This window comes from Coregonus clupeaformis, chromosome 24, assembly GCF_020615455.1.
Source record: "Coregonus clupeaformis isolate EN_2021a chromosome 24, ASM2061545v1, whole genome shotgun sequence".
Lineage (NCBI taxonomy): Eukaryota > Metazoa > Chordata > Actinopteri > Salmoniformes > Salmonidae > Coregonus > Coregonus clupeaformis.
The window spans coordinates 39,306,433-39,328,944 of NC_059215.1; the positions used below are offsets into that span (position 1 = coordinate 39,306,433).

At 43.4% G+C, this 22,512-nt stretch overlaps 1 protein-coding gene across 1 annotated transcript in view; it reads left to right on the top strand.

The window, feature by feature from the left end:
• The first annotated feature begins 456 nt into the window (after positions 1 to 456).
• LOC121538164 (semaphorin-3ab) overlaps positions 457 to 22,512 on the top strand; it is a 34,586-nt gene continuing 12,530 nt past the window's right edge. The window contains exons 1-8 of the mRNA XM_041845958.1: positions 457 to 882; positions 5,949 to 6,103; positions 9,438 to 9,500; positions 9,610 to 9,729; positions 10,817 to 10,910; positions 13,995 to 14,114; positions 14,361 to 14,506; positions 14,693 to 14,807. Coding sequence (XP_041701892.1) covers positions 783 to 882; positions 5,949 to 6,103; positions 9,438 to 9,500; positions 9,610 to 9,729; positions 10,817 to 10,910; positions 13,995 to 14,114; positions 14,361 to 14,506; positions 14,693 to 14,807 — 913 coding nt within the window. The 5' untranslated portion in view covers positions 457 to 782. The remainder of the gene's footprint in view (positions 883 to 5,948; positions 6,104 to 9,437; positions 9,501 to 9,609; positions 9,730 to 10,816; positions 10,911 to 13,994; positions 14,115 to 14,360; positions 14,507 to 14,692; positions 14,808 to 22,512) is intronic.

Genomic DNA, 22,512 nt, shown 5'->3' on the forward strand with positions numbered 1-22,512 from the left:
GTCTTCAAGACACCAACAGTTATTTTGATTAGCTATTGGCTATGGTAGACATATACCTAGTAAATTATCTGACATGACTATCACTGTTTTTTAAATCGTTCATGTTATTATTAGCAGGCGATACATTAGGACAGCATACATAGACTGTGAAAGGGCTCGACTGTAGTCTATAAATTATTCAAAAGCTGAGCATTTTAGTGTGGGGAGATGAAGAGCTATATAGTTGTGTGTGTATTTGGTGGGGGGGAGAAAGAGAGAGAGTGGGAGAGAGAGAGACCTGTAATAAGATGAAAGGCCCCACACAGCAGTTGTCTTATTACCAGTTATTAAAGTAGGTTTTCCTGGAGCAGTGAAAAAGAGAGAAGGAGTGTGTGTGTGTGTGTGTGTGGCTGGTGCAATGATTTGGGATCTCTTCCCCCTCCTCCTCCTTGCCTATACAGAGGAGGACTGAAAGAGGGAGAGGGAGCGAGAGAGAAAGAGAGCGAGATTAGAGTACAGTGAGAGAAAAATCAACACTCATCAAGGGGAGAAACCCAAGAGACGAGAGTGAGAAAAGACAGAGTGAGAGATACAGGAGACAAGTCACATGAAGAGAAGAGAGGAGACACATCTCTGTAGCTGTCGAGCTGAAGCCAAGTGGGAGTAGTGTGTTTTGTTGGACTAGATTTCTCTGCTTTGCAGAGCCCACACACAGACACAAGTGAGTGTGTATCCTGCCGGTGCCTTACTCGTGAAGTGTGTGTGCTGTGCTCGGGACTTTGAGTGTGTGCGTGTGTGAGACCATGTGGAGGTTCGTGACCCTGTTCCTCCTAGCCCACCTGGGGCACAGTCTGACAGGGGCATGGAGAGCCTCCCTGCCTCGCCTGCAGTTCACCCACTCAGGTAAGACAGAACCCCTCTCTCTCTCTCCCACACGCCCTACTGTCTCTTGTTAGTGTGGCTCGCATTTCTCCTATCTGCCCACTCATTGTGTTATCTATTAACTGTATTATCTAGTTCAATGTCTGTCCCTCTCACTGCTTTCCTCATTCCAGTACACTTTCCTACACAATAAGGGATCAGCTATGTTCAGGAGAGTATGGGATTGTTGTGTGAAGATGTTTGTGTATGATTGACGAAGTGCGAGTATTGTGTAAAGATGATGTGCGTCATTGAGGGTGCTGGCTTTTTCTTTAAAGAATGAGTATGGTAGTATATTTATCTGTCTTCTAATAGAGAGGTATGTTAAGATTTTTAGTCTGTGCTGAGTGAGTATTGAGTGATATTTGAGCTGCTCCACCTGCACATGTCTGAGAATGCAACGATGATAAACCCCAGTTGGGAGTGATAGTCTAATCAATCATATGTGAGGTACATATAACAATCAGATTCAAGGCTGAAACGTACGTGACCTAGAAAGTATAAAGGGAACTTATGCACGGAGGGAAGCTAGTTAATTTAGTTTGTTCAGTCAGAGGGAAGGTGTCTGAACACAGAGAGTCGTTTCATTTCCTGCATCATTTCTGCTTTGCTGAATTTCATTTCAGTGCTACATCTGGCTGCTTTTGAACATGGGTGTCACAATGCAGAGCTCAATATCAGAGGTACGAAATATAAATCTAGAATCATAAAAAAGCACTCAAATACTTTTGGACCTCACTGTACGTCTGATAGCCTGACCGCCTTTTCCTCTTCACGGGTCAGGGTCGCCACCAGGGCCTGATTCCAGATCAGATCCTGGAGCTCCACGTGTGAGGGAGCTGGTCTTAACCCCACCATGACTGATTACCCCATCAGCTTGGCTGCCTGGTCCCTCTCTCTCCAACCCACCTAGCCTTAATGACTAAATTATCACAGTAATTCAGTCAAACTTCGCGTCGGCCAGCCAGCACTGGACTTAAACTGCCTGCCACCCCCACTCCTAATGACTCAATTATCCCAGTCGCTTGTAGACTCCAGCCCTTATTTCCCAAATGATAAATGACAGTTGGAGATTGGGTTCTTGCCCCCCACACACAAAAGGGACATTTTACTGCTGCGGATTATATGAAATGTATAGCGGCACATATAAAAGGCTAATGAAGAAATGCCGGCTGTTAAGCGATGTAGAATGATTGGGAACCCCACACAAGCGGGTTATAGAGTTGCCGTTTGATGATGCTTGCCCTGCCCGGCTGCCTTTACAGTTCACCTGCTCCTCTTGTGACCCGTGATGATGCATCATTACCCTGTACAGTGATTGGAGAGGCGGCCATGTTTGGAAGGTCATTATCATTTAGATTGATTCACACAAGACATTTCTGACATAGATTGGAAGTCATTTCATCATCTCAAGATGATGACACTTTCTCCTTTCACCTGAGGGGAGGGTGATGCCCTGAGAATTGGTACCCCTCCTTCTTGGCAACACCCTTGACAACGGCAGATGGTGGTTTTGTAGCCTTGAACTAAAGCTGTGCTGTAATGCTCAGACAGAGAGCTGCCTTTGCCAAACATCTGATTATGATATATACTTATATATTCAGAAAGGTGAAAGGGCAGGGTATCTACGTGTGCCTGGTTGAGTGGTGAAAGAATCCAGATGTCAGGGAGTGTGTGTTTGTCCATTTCACAGGCATCTCCAGGCCTGCCTCTCTAATTGCACTGTAATTGGTGAAGTGATAACCCCATTTCCACAGGAAATGGGCCCCAGTTTCCTCATTTCTCTAGTGGCGCACCGAACAAAGTCTTCCCCCTGGGAACTGTGAGCCAGACAACTCAGCTCTGGGGCTCCCCATGTAGAGAAACAGGTAGACTAACTCAGACACATAGACACGCACACACACACACACACTTAGACACATACACACACACTTAGACACACTAGCAATCCTCTTGATAATAACAAAATGGTAATAAGGGAGATTAATGATAACTACTCTATTGAGTCATGATAGACAGGATACTTAGTACTTGAAATGGACTCCCACCATGGTGTGTGTGTGTGTGTGTGTGTCTCCTGATGCAGGAATGTTCTTAGCTGTACCACACGCCACACATTTTCCCTAATCACATAGAGGCACATCAGTGGCTCCCATGACTGAGGTAATCTAATGTTCACTGGCTTGGGTTTGTTTGGCGGCTAAAAATATATCTCTCATCCTCCTGATGCCATGCTAACTCATGGCATTCACATCCACAGGAGGAAGGGGGGGGTGGGCAGACAGAGACGCGCCCCAAAAAATGCCACAGACACCAGGGGAAGTGTGAAGGTTGGGGAATGAGGACACAGGGCGGAGAGGGTGGGGTGAGTGGGCGGTGGAAATATGTCAAACGTTTTCTTTGATTTAGAGTGACAGGGTCAAGGATCAACTGACTGGAGGTCAAGGGTCATGGCCTTAAGGACCTCGCTGTCACCTTCAGCTTGTCTGAGGATGTCTGCACTCTGCAGTTTTTACAAACACGTTGAGTCTACCCGGACTGAAAATACATGGCTGTTCTGGTGAGTTAAGACACATTTAGAAACAAAGACCCTTCTGTTTGTGATCTTGGATTTCAACAAGATTTTCAGGATTTCAATCTAAGCCTTCTGATTTAAACAATGTACCTTTACAATCGACTTCTCACTAGTTTGTTTCTACACATTGGCCTACATTTACAGTTGAAGCTAATGGACTTTCTACAGTAGATGTGTTGTGTTTTGGTGTTAGCTGTGGAGGCCAGTCTGACAGGTGAAACACTGCCAGTACTAATCCCTCTGAGGGGCTGCTGGCGAGAACAGGCCTGGAACCCCCACTGGGTCGACATGGTCACTGTTGTCAAGGCAACTACCCCAGAGGAAGGATGGGCCCGGTGGGGTTGGTGGGTGCAGCTGGTGTGTTGGGAGAGTGGCAGGAATGTGTGTGTGTTTGTGTGTGTGTGTATGTGTGTGTGTGTGTGTGTGTGTGTGCGCACATGTGTGCATGCGTGTGATGTGTCTTGGAGTGGAGACTGTCCGTGTCTAAAAGGGAATTTTTGCTTGGGAGAGGCAGGAATGTGTTTTCTGTCACCCTGAATAAGAAACATTCATCATATACTCAGAATGACGCAACCCTGATGGGTGTTCTGGCCATTGGCTCTACAGTCCAGTGTGTGCGTAGAAATATACAGTATATACAGTACATATAATATATTTGTGTGTGAGAGAGATGAGATGGGTACACTCTTAGCGGGGACTTTGATTGTGATATTTGGAACGTGTCACTCAACAAGTTTGCCAACAACCAAGAGAATGTGTATGCCAGTTCGATCTTACTCTCAGTCCTCCCGGTTTCTTCAAATAAATCTTTGCTACCTCTTTCGTCAGCAAATAAATAACAGACAGTCTCCTGTCTGCTCCCCAAAGAATGTTTCTCTCTCATGCCCTTCTCCCCATCGATTCATCCTCTTTCTCATCACGGTGTAGTTTCTTCCACACTCGTCATGTCTCATTTCTCAGTCTGTCAGTCTCACCAAAGTGGCATCAGTCTCATCTCACTATTCCAGTTTGTCCACCAGACACAGTCTGTCATTACTTCTCAATCATCTCCAAACCCACCTATCTTCTATTAAACACATACGCAAGCTAAGCTTTAGAGCCAAGCTTTGCTACACTCTTTGAAAAAAAAAAGGTGCTATCTAGAACCTAACATGGTTCTTCGGTTGTCCCTAGAACCCTTTGATGAACCCTTTTTGGTTCCAGGTAGAATAGTTTTAGTTCCTTAGGGTTCTACATGAAATCCAAAAGGGTTCTCCTATGGGGACAGCCGAATAACCCTTTTGGAACCCTTTTTCTAAGAGTGAAAGGGAAACAGATAATATGTGTTAGAACAGTTAGATGAATGTAAACCAATCCACCCTCAAAATTCATTCCTATGTGAGCTCCAAGCTTATAGACATTCTGTATGTTAGTGTAGTTTGTGTGGGAGAAGTGTGGTTTCACAATGAGAGTAGACTGATAGAAGTGGTGATTGTCATCCTCTGCTAATCGCTACTCTTAGCTATCCGGCTATCGGGTCTATGTCACGTACAGCCTCTATCATAGCTTCATAGTCTCACTGTTGCATCATCCACTATTGTCATCTGCCTGGAGATGTATTAGATTGTTTGTCTGATGGACTTCTGACTTATGTTGATCCCGATAAGCATGCTTGAGAAATGAATAGATGAATGTGTGATAGATGCTGTGGGAAAGGGTTTGTGCTGTGCCATATCATGTCTGTTTGTGGAGGGGAGTTGGACTCATCCAGAGTCATAGCCACAGAATACTACAACTCATATGATTCATGGATGCTGCCTAGTACCACTCATTAGCTGGTCTTTGGTGTACCATATGAGATATTATAGCTGGTGTGTGACTGTGTTTTGATCTCTAGGTCTTTCTATCTGTATTTAATAAGCTGTCTACACAAATTGTTTGATCATACAGTCAAGTTTTATTTGTCATTGGGTTATAGATGTAGTATAGCTGTGATATTGGTGTCTGTATCATATTGTGACTGTACCCGCATCTCTCCGCTGTATGGTGTCCATATTAGGACAGCCTCAGTACCGTGCTATTGTTGTATTAATCTCTCTCTCTCTCTCTCTCTCTCTCTCTCTCTCTCTCTCTCTCTCTCTCTCTCTCTCTCTCTCTCTCTCTCTCTCTCTCTCTCTCTCTCTCTCTCTCTCTCTCTCTCTCTCTCTTTGTCTCTCTCTCTCTCTCTCTCTCTCTCTTTGTCTCTCTCTCTCTCTCTCTTTGTCTCTCTCTCTCTCTCTTTGTCTCTCTCTCTCTCTCTCTCTCTCTCTCTCTCTCTCTCTCTCTCTCTCTCTCTCTCTCTCTCTCTCTCTCTCTCTCTCTCTCTCTCTCTCTCTTTGTCTCTCTCTCTCTCTCTCTCTCTCTCTCTCTCTCTCTCTCTCTCTCTCTCTCTCTCTCTCTCTCTCTCTCTCTCTCTCTCTCTCTCTCTCTCTCTCTCTCTCGCTCTCTCTCTCAGAGCTGGTCCAGAATGGCCGTCTCCTATACCTGCCCCTGGCGGCGGGGGACATGCACTCTCTGCTGCCAGATGAAGATGGCCGTCGGCTCTACGTGGCCATGAAAGACAACCTGCTGTCCACCAGCCTGGACGACATCACACAGAACCCCAGCAAGGTCAGACTGCCTGGCTCTCTATAGGCTTCTCACACTACTGAGCCGAACCGAGCCGAACCAAACCAAGCTGTACTGAGCTGTCCTGGTGACACAACCGCCATAGTTGTTAGAACTTTGTTGAAAAATACAATTTTAAAAGCAATTATCCAAACCACAGTCTGGTTCTGGTCTGCATGATTGTGTGGAAAAGGGGTAATAGATTCAGTATAATTACTTACACACACTTACGCTCACATGAACACATTTATTGATACAGCTACACTCCTCAGTAAGGAAAACGTTAACTCTTAGCTGGTTTTCACTGTAACCCAGAAAACCTTGTGAGAGAATAGATGTTAAGGGCTGGATGACTGTCACAGTCACTGTAGATTGTCCAGTGTGCATGGATAAAGTAATTATGTAAAGTAAATAAATTATGGAAACCTGAATACGGAGGAGTAAGCCATCTCCAGCTGTCCAGCATCCCTTCCTCTTTCCATCAAGCCCCCTGTGTCTCTCAATCCCTCTCTTTCAGACAAACACTCATTCTAATACACAACGATCCACACACACTTTCTCCACCTCTCTACTGTGTGTACCCATGCCCACTACCAGTCATATCCTAATTTCTCTCCCTTTCCATTTCCTCCCTCTCAGACTTTCATTCTAATACATGTAGACATACATTTATACAGGGACTCTCTCTCAGACTCTTTCCCAGACAGGAATAGCACGTATTGTATAAGTGAGGGTTTCATTCTAAGGTCACCCCTGTTCCCATTTCTGCCTGGCAGGAGATTGACTGGAGCGCCATGCTCCCTCTAATAACACCATCCTCTGATCAACCAACCCCTGAGGCATTCCTATTGCATGAGTCCCTCACCACCAGCCCACATCACACACAAGGACCGAAGAGCTGTGTGTGTGTCTGTGTGTGCGTGCATGTGTGTGTGTGTGTATTTGTATTGTATTTATTATGGATCCCCATTAGCTGCTGCCAAATTAAGACAGTTATACATTTTAAAAACATTACAATACATTCATAACAGATTTCACAACATGTGTGTGTCTGTGTGTGCAAATGTGCCCACTATCAGCATTATGCTAATTTCTCTCCTTTTCCATTTCCATTTCCTCCCTCTCTTTCTTTTCTTTTTGATCCAGTTCCTGTTCAGTCTCTTGCTAATTGAATTGCATGTTGCACAGGGATTAGTGTACTGTCTATAATATGCCATCTATGCATATCCATATCTTTGTCCATGTGACAGAGCATAGAAATAGTTGTATAAAACTCCCATCCAAGAAATTGTATTCGTCACAGATGGTTGATTTATATATTCCCAGTGAGAATGCTGGTGGTCGCCCAGTCTACTCCCCGCTCTGGTATTCAGTGATAGCATTTAGTATTTTATTAGGATCCCCATTAGCTGTTGCCAAGGCAGCAGCTACTATTCCTGGGGTACAAACATAAATAAAACATAGCATCATACAAAAACGATGTGCATCATACAAATTGACGTTGCTCCATTATTACATTACAATTTTACAATACTACATTACATTACTAAGAATAATGTGTGGGTGTGTGTAGAGTGTGTGAGTGTGTGTGTGTGTGTGTCTTCACAGTCCGCGTTGTGCCGTGAGGTGTTGTTTTTTAAATCTTATTTTATTGCTAACTTGAGTTACCTGAGGTGGGAGAGAGTTCCATGTAGTCATGGCTCTGTATAGTACTGTGCATTTCCTAGCCTCTGTTCTGGACCTCTTGTAGCATGTATTGTGGGGTATGTATGGATGTCTGAGCTGTGTGTTCACTGATTCTACAGACAGTTTGGTACTTTTAATTTGTCAATACCTCTCACAAAGACCAGTAGTGATGCAGTCAATCTCTCCTCTACATTGAGTCAGGAGAGATTGACATTCATGTTGTTGCTGTTCCTGTAGGCTTACATTGAAGAGATGGCAAATAGGAGTGGCAATATAGTCCGCTACTATCCTCAGTCATTTTCCATCCAAGTTGTCAGTACCAGGTGGTTTGTCAGCAATATTTTTTTCACCTCTTCCACACTCACTTTCCAGAATTCAAAATTACAACTCTTGTCTTTCATTATTTGGTCAGTTATGCATGAATATGAAGGCTCAGAGTTTGTTGTTGGCATGTCATGCATACGTTTGCTAATCTTGCCATTGAAAAAGTAATTAAAGTAGTTGGGTTTTGTGATGAATGAGCCATCTGATTCAATGAAGGATGAAGCTAAGTTTGCCTTTTGGCCAAAATTTCATTTAAGGTACTTCACAATTTTTTGTATCATAGTTTATAAAAATGTACCTTTGTTTTCGTAGTACAGCTTCTTCTTACTTTTGTTTAATTTCTCCTTTTACAGTACGTATACCAATCGGCTGTGCAGCCAGACTTATTTGCCATTCCTTTTGCCTCGTCCCTCTCAACCATACAGTTTTTCAATTGCGCATAAATCCACGGGGCATTAGCAGTTCTAACAGTCAGCTTCTTAATGGATGCATGCTTATCAGTAACTTATCAGTAACTGGAACTTTAAAAATGAAAAGCTGAAATGTCTTGAGTCAATACGTTTTCAACCCCTTTGTTATGGCAAGCCTAAATAAGTTCAGGAGTAAAGATTTGCTCAACAAATCACATAATAAGTTGCATGGACTCACTCTGTGTACAATAATGGTGTTTAACATAATTTTTGATTGTACATCATCTCTGTACCCCACACATACAATTATCTGTAAGATCCCTCAGTTTAGCAGTGAATTTCAAACACAGATTCAACTACAAAGACCAGGGAGGTTCTTGTTGTTGCAAAGTTGCTTCAGGTTGTTTAGGGCAACGAGGCGGCTGAAACGTTCCAAACCCCTTCGATAGCACAGGAGGGGGCCAGAGATAATTATTCTCTTCCCTGTGCTAACGAGGTGTCTACAATATATTTTTTGTCGTTCCTCAGATAGCCTGAAGCAAATGATAAAGAAAACATCTGCTATGGCCCCTAAATGACTAACTCAGTGGACATGCTATGGAGGTTAGTCATCTATGGTGGCATGATACCAGCTCATCATGGTGGCATGATACCAGCTCATCATGGTGGCATGATACCAGCTCATCATGGTGGCATGATACCAGATCATCATGATGGCATGATACCAGCTCATCATGGTGGCATGATACCAGATCATCATGGTGGCATGATACCAGATCATCATGGTGGCATGATACCAGATCATCATGGTGGCATGATACCAGATCATCATGGTGGCATGATACCAGATCATCATGGTGGCATGATACCAGATCATCATGATGGCATGACAACTATACTGTCTCTTCCTTTTTCAGCTCTACTGGCCAGCAAGTCCAGACCGGGTCCAAGAGTGTTTGATGGCTGGAAAAGATCGGGAGGTGAGTGGTTACCGGTATAGACAGAAAAACACATACGCACACACACACACACACACACACACACACACACAAATACACACACACTCCTAACTTCAATCCCCTTCTACAGTTGGAGTGCGCTAACTTCCTGAGGGTGCTGCAGCCCTACAACCAGACCCACCTGTATGTGTGTGGAACGGGAGCCTTCAACCCTCGCTGTGCCTTCATCCCTACCAGCGTCTTCCTCAAGGTAAAGCCACACACACACGCGCGTGCACACACACACCCACACACACATACCCACCCACACACACACACACACCCACACCCACCCACACACACACACACACACACACACACACACACACACACACACACACACACACACACACACACACACACACACACACACACACACACACACACTCCTTCCTCACCCAACATGTGCACACCCATTGGTCCCCCAGGAATGTATTGAGGACAACGACTCTACGAATGCCTATCTCAAGCTTTCGCTCTCTGTTCTTCTACATCTGTCCTATAGCAATAAATCATATAGCTGTGTGTTCTGTCTGACTATAGGCCTAGCTGTCTGCCCCTATAGCTGCGCTATCTGTTGCTACACCTATGTGTACTGTACTGTGTACCCCTATAACCTGATACCTGCCTTTCCTATGTCTCCGTGTGTTTGCCCCCATGTCTCAACGATTCTTAGCTAAACTCCCTTGCTTTTCCTCTCTCTCTTTCTTCTTTCACTTTCTCACACACTGTCTTCAGGTCCCCATGTGTGCTGGTGTCTGTGTTTCTCGGAGAAGGTGCGAAACCCATGAAAGGGGCTTAGACTCCTGAGCAAGGACACGAGGGGACGCGGTGCTTTGAGAGGCCAGCAGCGCTGCCTCCCTCACATTGCATTTCACAAATTTGTCACCCAAATATTTAAAGAGATTACTTCCTCATTAATATACAAGTCTGGGAGAGTTTTAGAGTTGTACTGTACATTAGTTATGTGCAGGGGTGGACTGGGACCAAATATCGTCCCTGGCATTTCGAACACACCGGACCATTTTCTTCCTCGAGGCCCCCACACCGGCCCATTTTTTCCCTTGACGCCCCCATTATTAGCCAGATAATTATAATTTTGCACAAAAAAAACAAGTAAGACAGGGCCACTGGGCAAAAAAATCGACCAGCCCATCTGGCATTTTCCCGAAATGCCAGATGGCCAGTCTGCCCCTGGTTATGTGGCAGTAGCTTGTATGTCCATGCATGAGTGAGTGCATGTGTGTGTCTGTGTGTAGTGTGTAAAATGTGTCTATTCAATTCTGTTTATTTGGCAGTCAGAGCGACAAACTCTGTCATTTGGACAGACTGAATGCGGGAAGGGAAAGTGTCCATATGATCCACACCAGAGAACTGCCTCAGCCATTATTGGTAAGATCACACACAGTATGTATGTGAGCAAATGTGTTGTGTGTGAGTGTGTTCACACTAAAACAAAGACCTGTTTGATGGCCTTATACAGTGGGGAGAACAACTATTTGATACACTGCCGATTTTGCAGGTTTTCCTACTTACAAAGCATGTAGAGGTCTGTAATTTTTATCATAGGTACACTTCAACTGTGAGAGACGGAATCTAAAACAAAAATCCAGAAAATCACATTGTATGATTTTTAAGTAATTCATTTGCATTTTATTGCATGACATAAGTATTTGATACATCAGAAAAGCAGAACTTAATATTTGGTACAGAAACCTTTGTTTGCAATTACAGAGATCATACGTTTCCTGTAGGTCTTGACCAGGTTTGCACACACAGCAGCAGGGATTTTGGCCCACTCCTCCATACAGACCTTCTCCAGATCCTTCAGGTTTCGGGGCTGTCGCTGGGAAATACGGACTTTCAGCTCCCTCCAAAGATTTTCTATTGGGTTCAGGTCTGGAGACTGGCTAGGCCACTCCAGGACCTTGATATGCTTCTTACGGAGCCACTCCTTAGTTGCCCTGGCTGTGTGTTTCGGGTCGTTGTCATGCTGGAAGACCCAGCCACGACCCATCTTCAATGCTCTTACTGAGGGAAGGCAGTTGTTGGCCAAGATCTCGCGATACATGGCCCCATCCTTCCTCCCCTCAATACGGTGCAGTCGTCCTGTCCCCTTTGCAGAAAAGCATCCCCAAAGAATGATGTTTCCATCTCCATGCTTCACGGTTGGGATGGTGTTCTTGGGGTTGTACTCATCCTTCTTCTTCCTCCAAACACGGCGAGTGGAGTTTAGACCAAAAAGCTATATTTTTGTCTCATCAGACCACATGACCTTCTCCCATTCCTCCTCTGGATCATCCAGATGGTCATTGGCAAACTTCAGACGGGCCTGGACATGCGCTGGCTTGAGCAGGGGGACCTTGCGTGCGCTGCAGGATTTTAATCCATGACGGCGTAGTGTGTTACTAATGGTTTTCTTTGAGACTGTGGACCCCGTTCTCTTCAGGTCATTGACCAGGTCATACTGTGTAGTTCTGGGCTGATCCCTCACCTTCCTCATGATCATTGATGCCCCACGAGGTGAGATCTTGCATGGAGCCCCAGACCGAGGGTGATTGACCGTCATCTTGAACTTCTTCCATTTTCTAATAATTGCGCCAACAGTTGTTGCCTTCTCACCAAGCTGCTTGCCTATTGTCCTGTAGCCCATCCCAGCCTTGTGCAGGTCTACAATGTTATCCCTGATGTCCTTACACAGCTCTCTGGTCTTGGCCATTGTGGAGAGGTTGGAGTCTGTTTGATGGAGTGTGTGGACAGGTGTCTTTTATACAGGTAACGAGTTCAAACAGGTGCAGTTAATACAGGTAATGAGTGGAGAACAGGAGGGCTTCTTAAAGAAAAACTAACAGGTCTGTGAGAGCCGGAAATTCTTACTGGTTGGTAGGTGATCAAATACTTATGTCATGCAATAAAATGCAAATTAATTACTTAAAAATCATACAATGTGATTTACATTATGTCTCTCACAGTTGAAGTGTACCTATGATAAAAATTACAGACCTCTACATGCTTTGTAAGTAGGAAAACCTGAAAAATCGGCAGTGTATCAAATACTTGTTCTCCCCACTGTAGGTGTATGTAGATATTGATTTGTTTGTGCTGTTCCATGGGTAGGCCTATATACACTACCGTTCAAAAATTTGGGGTCACTTAGAAATGTCCTTGTTTTCGAAAGAAAAGCAATTTTTTTGTCCATTAAAATAACATCAAATTGATCAGAAATACAGTGTAGACGTTGTTAATGTTATAAATGGCTATTGTAGCTGGAAACGGATGATTTTTAATGGAATATCGACATAGGCGTACAGAGGCCCATTATCAGCAACCATCAGTCCTGTGTTCCAATGGCACGTTGTGTTTGCTAATCCAAGTTTATCATTTTAAAAGGCTAATTGATCATTAGAAAACCATTTTGCAATTATGTTAGCACAGCTGAAAACTGTTGTGCTGATTAAAAAAGCAATAAAACTGGCCTTCTTGAGACTAGTTGAGTATCTGGAGCATCAGCAATTGTGGGTTCGATTACAGGCTCAAAATGGCCAGAAACAAATAACTTTCTTCTGAAACTTGAAGGCTATTCCATGCAAGAAAAAGCCATATCTCAGACTGCCCATCTTAATATTTTATTTTTATTGGCCAGTCTGAGATATGGCTTTTTCTTTGCAACTCTGCCGAGAAGGTCAGCATCCCAGAGTCCCCTCTTCACTGTTGACGTTGAGACTGGTGTTTTGCGGGTACTATTTAATGAAGCTGCCAGTTGAGGACCTGTGAGGCATCTGTTTCTCAAACTAGACACTCTAATGTATTTGTCCTCTTGCTCAGTTGTGCACCGAGGCCTCCCACTCCTCTTTCTATTCTGGTTAGAGCCAGTTTGCGCTGTTCTGTGAAGGGAGTACTACACAGCGTTGTACGATATCTTCAGTTTCTTGGCAATTTCTCACATGGAATAGCCTTCATTTCTCAGAACAAGAATAGACTGATGAGTTTCAGAAGAAAGTTATTTGTTTCTAGCCATTTTGAGCCTGTAATCGAACCCTCAATTGGTGATGTTCCAGATATTCAACTAGTCTAAAGAAGGCCAATTTTATTGCTTCTTTAATCAGCACAACCGTTTTCAGCTGTGCTAACATAATTGCAAAAGGGTTTTCTAATGATCAATTAGCCTTTTAAAATGATAAACTTGGATTAGCAAACACCACGTGACATTGGAACACAGGACTGATGGTTGCTGATAATGGGCCTCTGTACGCCTATGTAGATATTCCATAAAAAATCTGCCGTTTCCAGCTACAATAGCCATTTACAACATGAACAATGTGTACACTGTATTTCTGATCAATTTGATGTTATTTTAATGGACAAAAAAATTGCTTTTCTTTCGAAAACAAGGACATTTCTAAGTGACCCCAATCTTTTGAAACGGTGGTGTAATTTAGTATGTTGGATAATGTGTTTGTCTGTGTCCGTGTCCAGATGGGGAGCTGTATGCTGGGATTTCATCTGACTTCATGAGTCGAGACTCTGCCTTTTTTCGCAGCCTGGGCAGTCGTCATGTGATCCGCACCGAGCAGTACGACTCCACCTGGCTGCAGGGTAAGGAAGTGGGGACCTCTGTATACATTAAACAATTATTTATTTCACTCTTACTAATCAAAAACATTTATTCTCATTCTCTTTCATTTGTAAACATATCTTTCACTCTCTCTCTCTCTCTCTCTTTCTCTCTCTACCTCTCTACTTCTCTCCATCTCCATCTAAAATGTAAAATCTCTCTCTCTCTCTCTCTCTCTCTCTCTCTCTCTCTCTCTCTCTCTCTCTCTCTCTCTCTCTCTCTGTCAGATGCCCAGTTTGTGAAGGTGGCCTGGATGGCAGAGACTGATAACCCAGAGGATGATAAGGTGTACATGTTCTTCACTGAGCGCGCTCAGGAGGCAGAGGGGGCTGCTGGGAAGGTGCTGTACTCCAGAGTGGCGCGTGTCTGCAAGGTAAGGATCTCTACGTGCCTGTGTGTACTGGTACCAATGTACAGGTGTGTTTGTGTTTACTTAAAACGGGCATGTGCACTTGTGTGTTTGTAGATGTGCCTGTATATGTGTGTTTGTTTACCTTCTTACTATCATAGTTGCTGTCGATGTCAATAGTGACATCTATTCTAATCTGTGTGTGTACAGAATGACATCGGGGGCCAGCGGAGTCTGGTGAACAAGTGGAGTACCTTCCAGAAGGCACGTATTGTCTGCTCTGTTCCTGGACCCGATGGGATACAGACTCACTTTGACCAACTACGTGAGTATCAATTATCAACTCTACCTCACTCTTACTGGCCAGTGACCACACACATGACCATAAGCTCACTGACCATAACCATCATTCACCAAGTGAAACACAGACAATCCTACTAAAGTTCTACAGACATACCATAGGTTAATGGTATTGAATCTCAATAAGACAGCAGTGGGGGAGGGAGTGGCTATTGTATCGACTGTACTGGTGCTAAAGCAGCTACAGTGCTTTCAGAAAGTAATCACACCACTTGACTTTTTCCACATTTTGGTGTGTTACAGCCTGAATTTAAAATGTATTAAATTGAGATTTTGTGTCTCTGAGTATGAAAAATGTATGCACTCACTAACTGTAAGTCGCTCTGGATAAGAGCGTCTGCTAAAATGACTAAAATGTAAAATGTAAAAAATCTACACACGATACCCCATAATGTCAAAGTGGAACGTGCTCAACAAATCTCCTAATAAGTTGCATGGACTCATTCTGTGTTCAATAATAGTGGTAAAAATTATTTTGTAAGGACTACCTCATCTCTGTACCCCAAACATACAATTATCTGAAAGGTCCCTCAATCGAGTAGTGAATTTCAAGCACAGATTCAACCATAAAGACCAGGGAGGTTTTTCAATGCCTCACAAAGAAGGGCACCACCGATTTGTAGATAAATAAAAAAGCAGACGCTGAATATATTCCTTTGAGCATGGTGAAGTTATTAATTGGGCTTTGGATGGTGTATCAATACCCTCAGTCCCTACAAAGATACAGGTGCCCTTCGACTCCTTCCTAACTCAGTTGCCGGAGAGGAAGGAAACTACTCAGGGATTTCACCATGAGGCCAATGGTGATTTTAAAACAGTTACTGAGTTTAGTGGTTGTGATATGAGAAAAGTGAGGATGGATAAACAACATTGTAGTTACTCCACAATACTAACCTAAATGACAGAGTGAAAAGAAGGAAGCCTGTGCAGAATAAAATATTCCAAAACATGCATCCTGTTTGCAACAAGGCACATAGCCCTTTCCTGCAGTCAAATCAAATCAAATGTTTTTTGCCACACGTGCCGAATACAACACAGTGAAATGCTTACTTACAAGCCCTTAACCAACAAAATTGCATATAATTATATAAAATTAAAAATTGCAAATAATTAAAGAGCAGCAGTAAAATAAAATAACAGTAGGGAGGCTATATACAAGGGGTACCGGTTAGTCGAGGTAATTGAGGTAATATAAAATCTGGTGTTTCTATATCAAACAGTTTTATTATATTTCAGTCTTCTGTGATATATATAAAGTGTAATATTGGGATGCAAATTAGTCCAGGTGGCCATTTGATTAATTGTTCAGCAGTCTTATGGCTTGGGGGTAGAAGCTGTTAAGGAGCCTTTTGGTCCTCGACTTTGCGCTCCGGTACAGAGAGAACAGTCTATGACTTGGGTGACTGGAGTATTGACTCAGGTGTGTGAATACTTTTATATTCTGTATTTCATTTTCAATAAATGTGCTAAAATGTATAAAAACACGTTTTCACTTTGTCATTATGGGGTATTGTATATATAAATATATAAAATATTTAATCCATTTTGAATTCAGGCTGTAACACAACAAAATGTGGAATAAGTCAAGGGGTATGAATGCTTTCTGAAGGCACTGCATATAAAAGTGAAGATTATATGCTTGGCCTACAGAAAGCTCAGTGTTTTTGATCATGCAGCCAGCATAACTCCACTCCACCCTGGCTTGTGGTATTCCACTCTGTTACCACGGTGACCAGCAGCACAGACCCTTTACCCTGCTCTGCCTTTGTAGTACTTCAGCCCTAGTCGCCCTGGCAACTACTATAAAGTCTCTATTAGAGAGGATTTAAGGGTCTGGCACTGTCCTTTTGTGTGATCTCCTGTTTTTCAAGTGTGTGTGTGTGTGTGTCTACGTGTCTACGTGTCTGTGTGTCTGTGTGAGTGTGAGCACGTGTATATGTGTGTCTATGTTTGCGCATGCACTCTGTCATCGCTGGTTATATGGCCAATGGAGTATCAGTCAGTGATGTGATCAGTAGTTGGCCTCGCTAGGAGCGAGACAGAGAGACAGGACCGGTCCCTTATCACATCTGTTTCTGTAAACACAACCAGCCAGTAAACTAAACAACACCGTCCCTACTCCCCCCATTCTCTCTGGGGTTATACTGAGCCAAAGTGAACCACACACATCATGACACACACACACACACACACACACAAACACAAACACGTACACACAAACACACACACACACACACATCACACACACACAACTCCCTGTCCAACCCGTTTCACCCAGGACAGTGAGTAGGAAGATGAACATAAACATCCCCACACAACAACCTGCCCCGGGACACGTTGCAGCTGAAAAGATCCCATCAGCCCAAGAATGCCACCGGTGTTGTGTTTATGGCACGCTCCGTCGGCCAGAAACACTACGAATCGCATGAGCGCCTTGTTCGGTTACGGGTCCCTCATGTTGAAGGAGCCAGGCTGTTATCGATGCCGGAACTTCTACAATAATATTTTGGCTAAACTGGTGTCAACTTTGACAAGAGCCACTATCCTGGCAGGTCATCAGTGTTTGTATAGGTGAAAGGGATCGTTTACAGTGTGGAGCACTCAACCATCAATACTTACTGAATACATTAGTTTCTAATCCTCCCACAGTCAGAATAAAGTGTTACCAACTGTAGTCAGATTGAAAGCTTATGAGAGACATGGTTAACAGTGGTGTAAGGTACTGAAGTAAAACATTTCCCTGACACCCAAAAGTACTCATTACATTTCGAATGCTTAGCAGATAGGAAAACTGTCAAATTCACGCACTTATCAAGAGAACATCCCTGGTCATCCTTACTCCCTCTGATCTGGCGGACTCACTAAACACAAATGCTTGGTTTGTAAATGATTGCCTAAGTGTTGGAGTGTGCCCCTAGCTATCCATAAATAAAAAAAACAAGGAAATCGTGCCGTCTGGTTTCCTTAATATAAGGAATGTGAAATGATTTATACTTTTACTTTGACTTTTGATACTTAAGTATAGTTTAGCAATTACATCTACTTTTGATACTTAAGTATATTTCAAAGCAAATACTTTCAGACTTTTACTCAAGTAGTATTTTACTGGGTGACTTTCACTTTTACTTGAGTCATTTTCCATTAAGTTATCTTTACTTTTACTCAAGCATGACAATTGGATACTTTTCCACCACTGATGGTTAGGGAAGCTCTCAGAGAATCAGAGTATAGTAGAATTTCAATTAATTTAATGTTTGTGTTTTAATATGCCTACATATAGATATCTAAAATGTATTTTGAATGTGTTCATCAGTTGGAAACATTTGAAGTATGTATCTGGTCAGAAACCCATAAACAGACGTTTAAGCCAGGAGAGCTGGAATTCACTGGCGTGTTACTGTGTTGTTATTCAGGACAGTCATACCATGAGTTTGGACACTAACTGTTTGACCACAAAGTTTAGATTAGACCACTCTGGTCCCGAAGCAGAGGATAACAAAGTCTTAAGGAGTTTGTGGTTTATAGATTTCAATGATTTAGAGGAAGTTGGTGTGTGTATATGTGTGTGTATGGCTGTGTGCGAGTATGTGCACGTGTGTGTGGACAGGGGGTATGCAAGACGGCACCCACATCCTAGTCCCTAGATCGCCTAGCTCGGATGAGGGAATATGAGGGAAGAGGAGGGGTGAAGAGGAGGGGTGGGGAGTTGAGGAGAAGGGTATTTTCTGGGATAAGGCTGGGGAAGATAGGGGCCGGAGCTGGAGGGGTGTGGGCAAGACAAGGATATCTTCCCTCTGGGGGAACAGATCTCTTTGTTTAGAGGAACTGACACAAGAAGAGCCCTCAGGAAAGAAAATGAGACACAGACAAAGAGAGAGAGAAAGAACTTGAGGGTTGGGAGGACAAAGTGAAAGACAAAGAAATGTATTGGAAGAGAGACTCCAAAAGGTGGATTTGAGAGATAAATGGAAGATAATTGTTCAGACAGAGAGAGAGAAAGTAGGATGAAGATGTGTTGGATAAGGAACAAAGGGAGAAGTACAATGTAGGAGAAAGTTAATGCATCCTAGGCAGGGTTTTAGGGAGAGAGAGAGAGAGAGAGAGAGAGAGAGAGAGAGAGAGAGAGAGAGAGAGAGAGAGAGAGAGAGAGAGCAGTGCCACCGCAGCATGGTGTACCCAGACTCCTCTGCTGTGTGTTGTGCCCTGGGCTATGCGGCGGCATGTGTGTGCGTGCTGCAGTGTGTGTGTGCAACATTGTGTGTGTGCAGTGATGTATGTGTGCATGAAACAGAGTCTGTGTGTGTGTGCGGCGGTGTCAGTATGTGGGAGATGAGATGAGATTTCCACCAGACTGATCCCATCGAGGCCACGTGAAGCAGCAGCAACAAGAGGAACGTGAGAATAATGATACACTTTACTGTGTCCCACACCTCAAGTACAAGCCCACCTGTGTGTGCGTGCTTTGCGTTTGTCCATTCATGTGTTAATGTGTGCGTGCGTTCCTGCATACGTGTATGCATGTGTTCGTGTATCGCATCCGTTATGTACTGTGTGTAGACCGTGTGCTCCTACATATCCATGTCTTGTTTATGTACATGTACAGTGAGGGGAAAAATTATTGGATCCCCTGCTTATTTTGTATGTTTGCCCACTGACAAAGACATGATCAGTCTATAATTTTAATGGTAGGTTTATTTGAACAGTGAGAGACAGAATAACAACAAAAAAATCCAGAAAAACGCATGTCAAAGATGTTATAAATTGATTTGACCCCTCTGCAAAACATGACTTAGTACTTGGTGGCAAAACCCTTGTTGGCAATCACAGAGGTCAGACGTTTCTTGTAGTTGGCCACCAGGTTTGCACACATCTCAGGAGGGATTTTGTTCCACTCTTCTTTGCAGATCTTCTCCAAGTCATTAAGGTTTCGAGGCTGACGTTTGGCAACTTGAACCTTCAGTTCCCTCCACAGATTTTCTATGGGATTAAGGTCTGTAGACTGGCTAGTCCACTCCAGGACCTTAATGTGCTTCTTCTTGAGCCACTCCTTTGTTGCCTTGGTCATGTGCTTTGGGTCATTGTCATGCTGGAATATCCATCCACGACCCATTTTCAATACCCTGGCTGAGGGAAGGAGGTTCTCACCCAAGATTTGACGGTACATGGCCCCGTCCATCGTCCCTTTGATGCTGTGAAGTTGTCCTGTCCCCTTAGCAGAAAATCACCCCCAAAGCATAATGTTTCCACCTCCATGTTTGACGGTGGGGATGGTGTTCTTGGGGTCATAGGCAGCATTCCTCCTCCTCCAAACACGGCGAGTTGAGTTGATGCCAAAGAGCTCCATTTTGGTCTCATCTGACCACAACACTTTCACCCAGTTCTCCTCTGAATCATTCAGATGTTCATTGGCAAACTTCAGATGGGCATGTATATGTGCTTTCTTGAGCAGGGGGACCTTGCGGGTGCTGCAGGATTTCAGTCCTTCACGGCGTAGTGTGTTACCAATTGTTTTCTTGGTGACTATGGTCCCAGCTGCCTTGAGATCATTGACAAGATCCTCCCGTGTAGTAACTCCACGAGGTGAGATCTTGCATGGAGCCCCAGGCCGAGGGAGATTGACAGTTATCTTGTGTTTCTTCCATTTGCGAATAAATCGCTCCAACTGTTGTCACCTTCTCACCAAGCTGCTTGGCGATAGTCTTGTAGCCCATTCCAGCCTTGTGTAGGTCTACAATCTTGTCCCTGACATCCTTGGAGAGCTCTTTGGTCTTGGCCATGGTGGAGAGTTTGGAATCTGATTGATTGATTGCTTCTGTGGACAGGTGTCTTTTATACAGGTAACAAACTGAGATTAGGAGCACTCCCTTTAAGAGTGTGCTCCTAATCCCAGCTCGTTACCTGTATAAAAGACACCTGGGAGCCAGAAATCTTGAGAGGGGGTCAAATACTTATTTCCCTCATTAAAATGCAAATCAATTTATAACATTTTTGACATGCGTTTTTCTGGATTTTTATGTTGTTATTCTGTCTCTCACTGTTAAAATAAACCTCCCATTAAAATTATAGACTGATCATTTCTTTGTCAGTGGGAAAACGTACAAAATCAGCAGGGGATCAAATACTTTTTTCCCTCACTGTACGTGTCATACATTTGGTCAGTAGTTGATCTATGTAATGGGGAGGGAATAGAGGACAGTAATGGGCCTTAGGGGACAGATAGGCAGAGAGGCCTGGCTGCATGGCAGGGGAGGGCTTCTATATGAGGATTGGTCATGGAGGATCAGCTCATCTCCAGCTGTCACACTGAGATGGGATATTACTGCCTGGGATTCATTAGGCTGGCCCACTCAGCCGTACCATCACACCAAACAGCATTAGGAACACGCACACGCACATAAGAACAATCTTGTACACAAACACGCACACACACACACACAGTGATGGAAAAAGTAATCAAAAGTAATCACCATACTTGAGTAAAAGTAAAGATACCTTAAAGACATGCTCCGGAACTTTGGCGCCTACACTGTAAAACCACGTTTTTAGGATCTGAACACAACTAAACACTTTTCTGTAACACATTTTAAATGCGTCAAGGCATTTAGAATTTCCATTCAAACGCGTCACAGTGTTTATATTGTAAACGCCAGAACATGTTTATTCACTGTAATACTTTTAAAACACAATGACATGTTTTTAAACACATGAACCCTAAAGTCGATGTCTGCGCCCCCACATAAATATAATTAGCATAATACACAAATCCCCATCAAAATCTGTCTGTTTAAACTAGAGATATCTGTTTTTTTGCATGGGCTGCGTCTCAATCCACCACATCCGCCAATGGCAGCCTTCCGCATCTGCAGTGGAAGGTGGCCGAGCTACAGTGGTCGGTGGTTGAGACATCCCGAAAATTGGTCTTCTCGCGAACACGTCTGTAGCGTCCGAATAGTTTGGACTACACACTAACATGACCCCTCTATGGAAAGGTGAGACTCTCACGAACAAGTAAATGTTGGTTTCGCTCTAGGACTCTCACAAGACTCGTCTGAAGGTAGCCTGGTACCAGTTTAAAAAAATGAATGGAAGTATACACTGTATAGGGAAGTAGTTTAGTGTCCAAAAGGTTTTGTTAAATATGGGTAAAAAATTAATAAAATAATTTCCTGATCTTTCTTATATCTCTCAGATATAGGACAGACATTTTAAAACAAACTTCCTTTTGATGAATCTGTTTTTCCACATATGGATCTGTTATTCAATGCATTTCTATGTGCTAATAGCAGTCAAACCAAATTCAATGTTTCATCAAATATTTTATTTAATATTTTTTGGGGATACCTAAAGGGGTCCTTAAATTCAAAATCAAATAGCTAAATTATCCTTGTTATGACCATCTTAAAATAATTCCATATGTTAGCTTAGTAGAACCCTCCCAGCATAGACCCTTAAGGATTTTAAACCCTAAACACTGGTGGTGTTGTTTTAACACTGTAGAGTGTAAAGCCATATTTGCAAATTTTCCAGCATGCCTTTTGAGTGAATGTGAGAGATCCCAATCCTGACTGTGTTTGTTAGTGACAGAGACAGGGTTGTTGCGTTCAGTAACTTCTATTCGTGTAGTCTTCACCAAGTGACTACCTAAGTGAATGTGTTTCAATTAAAAGTAA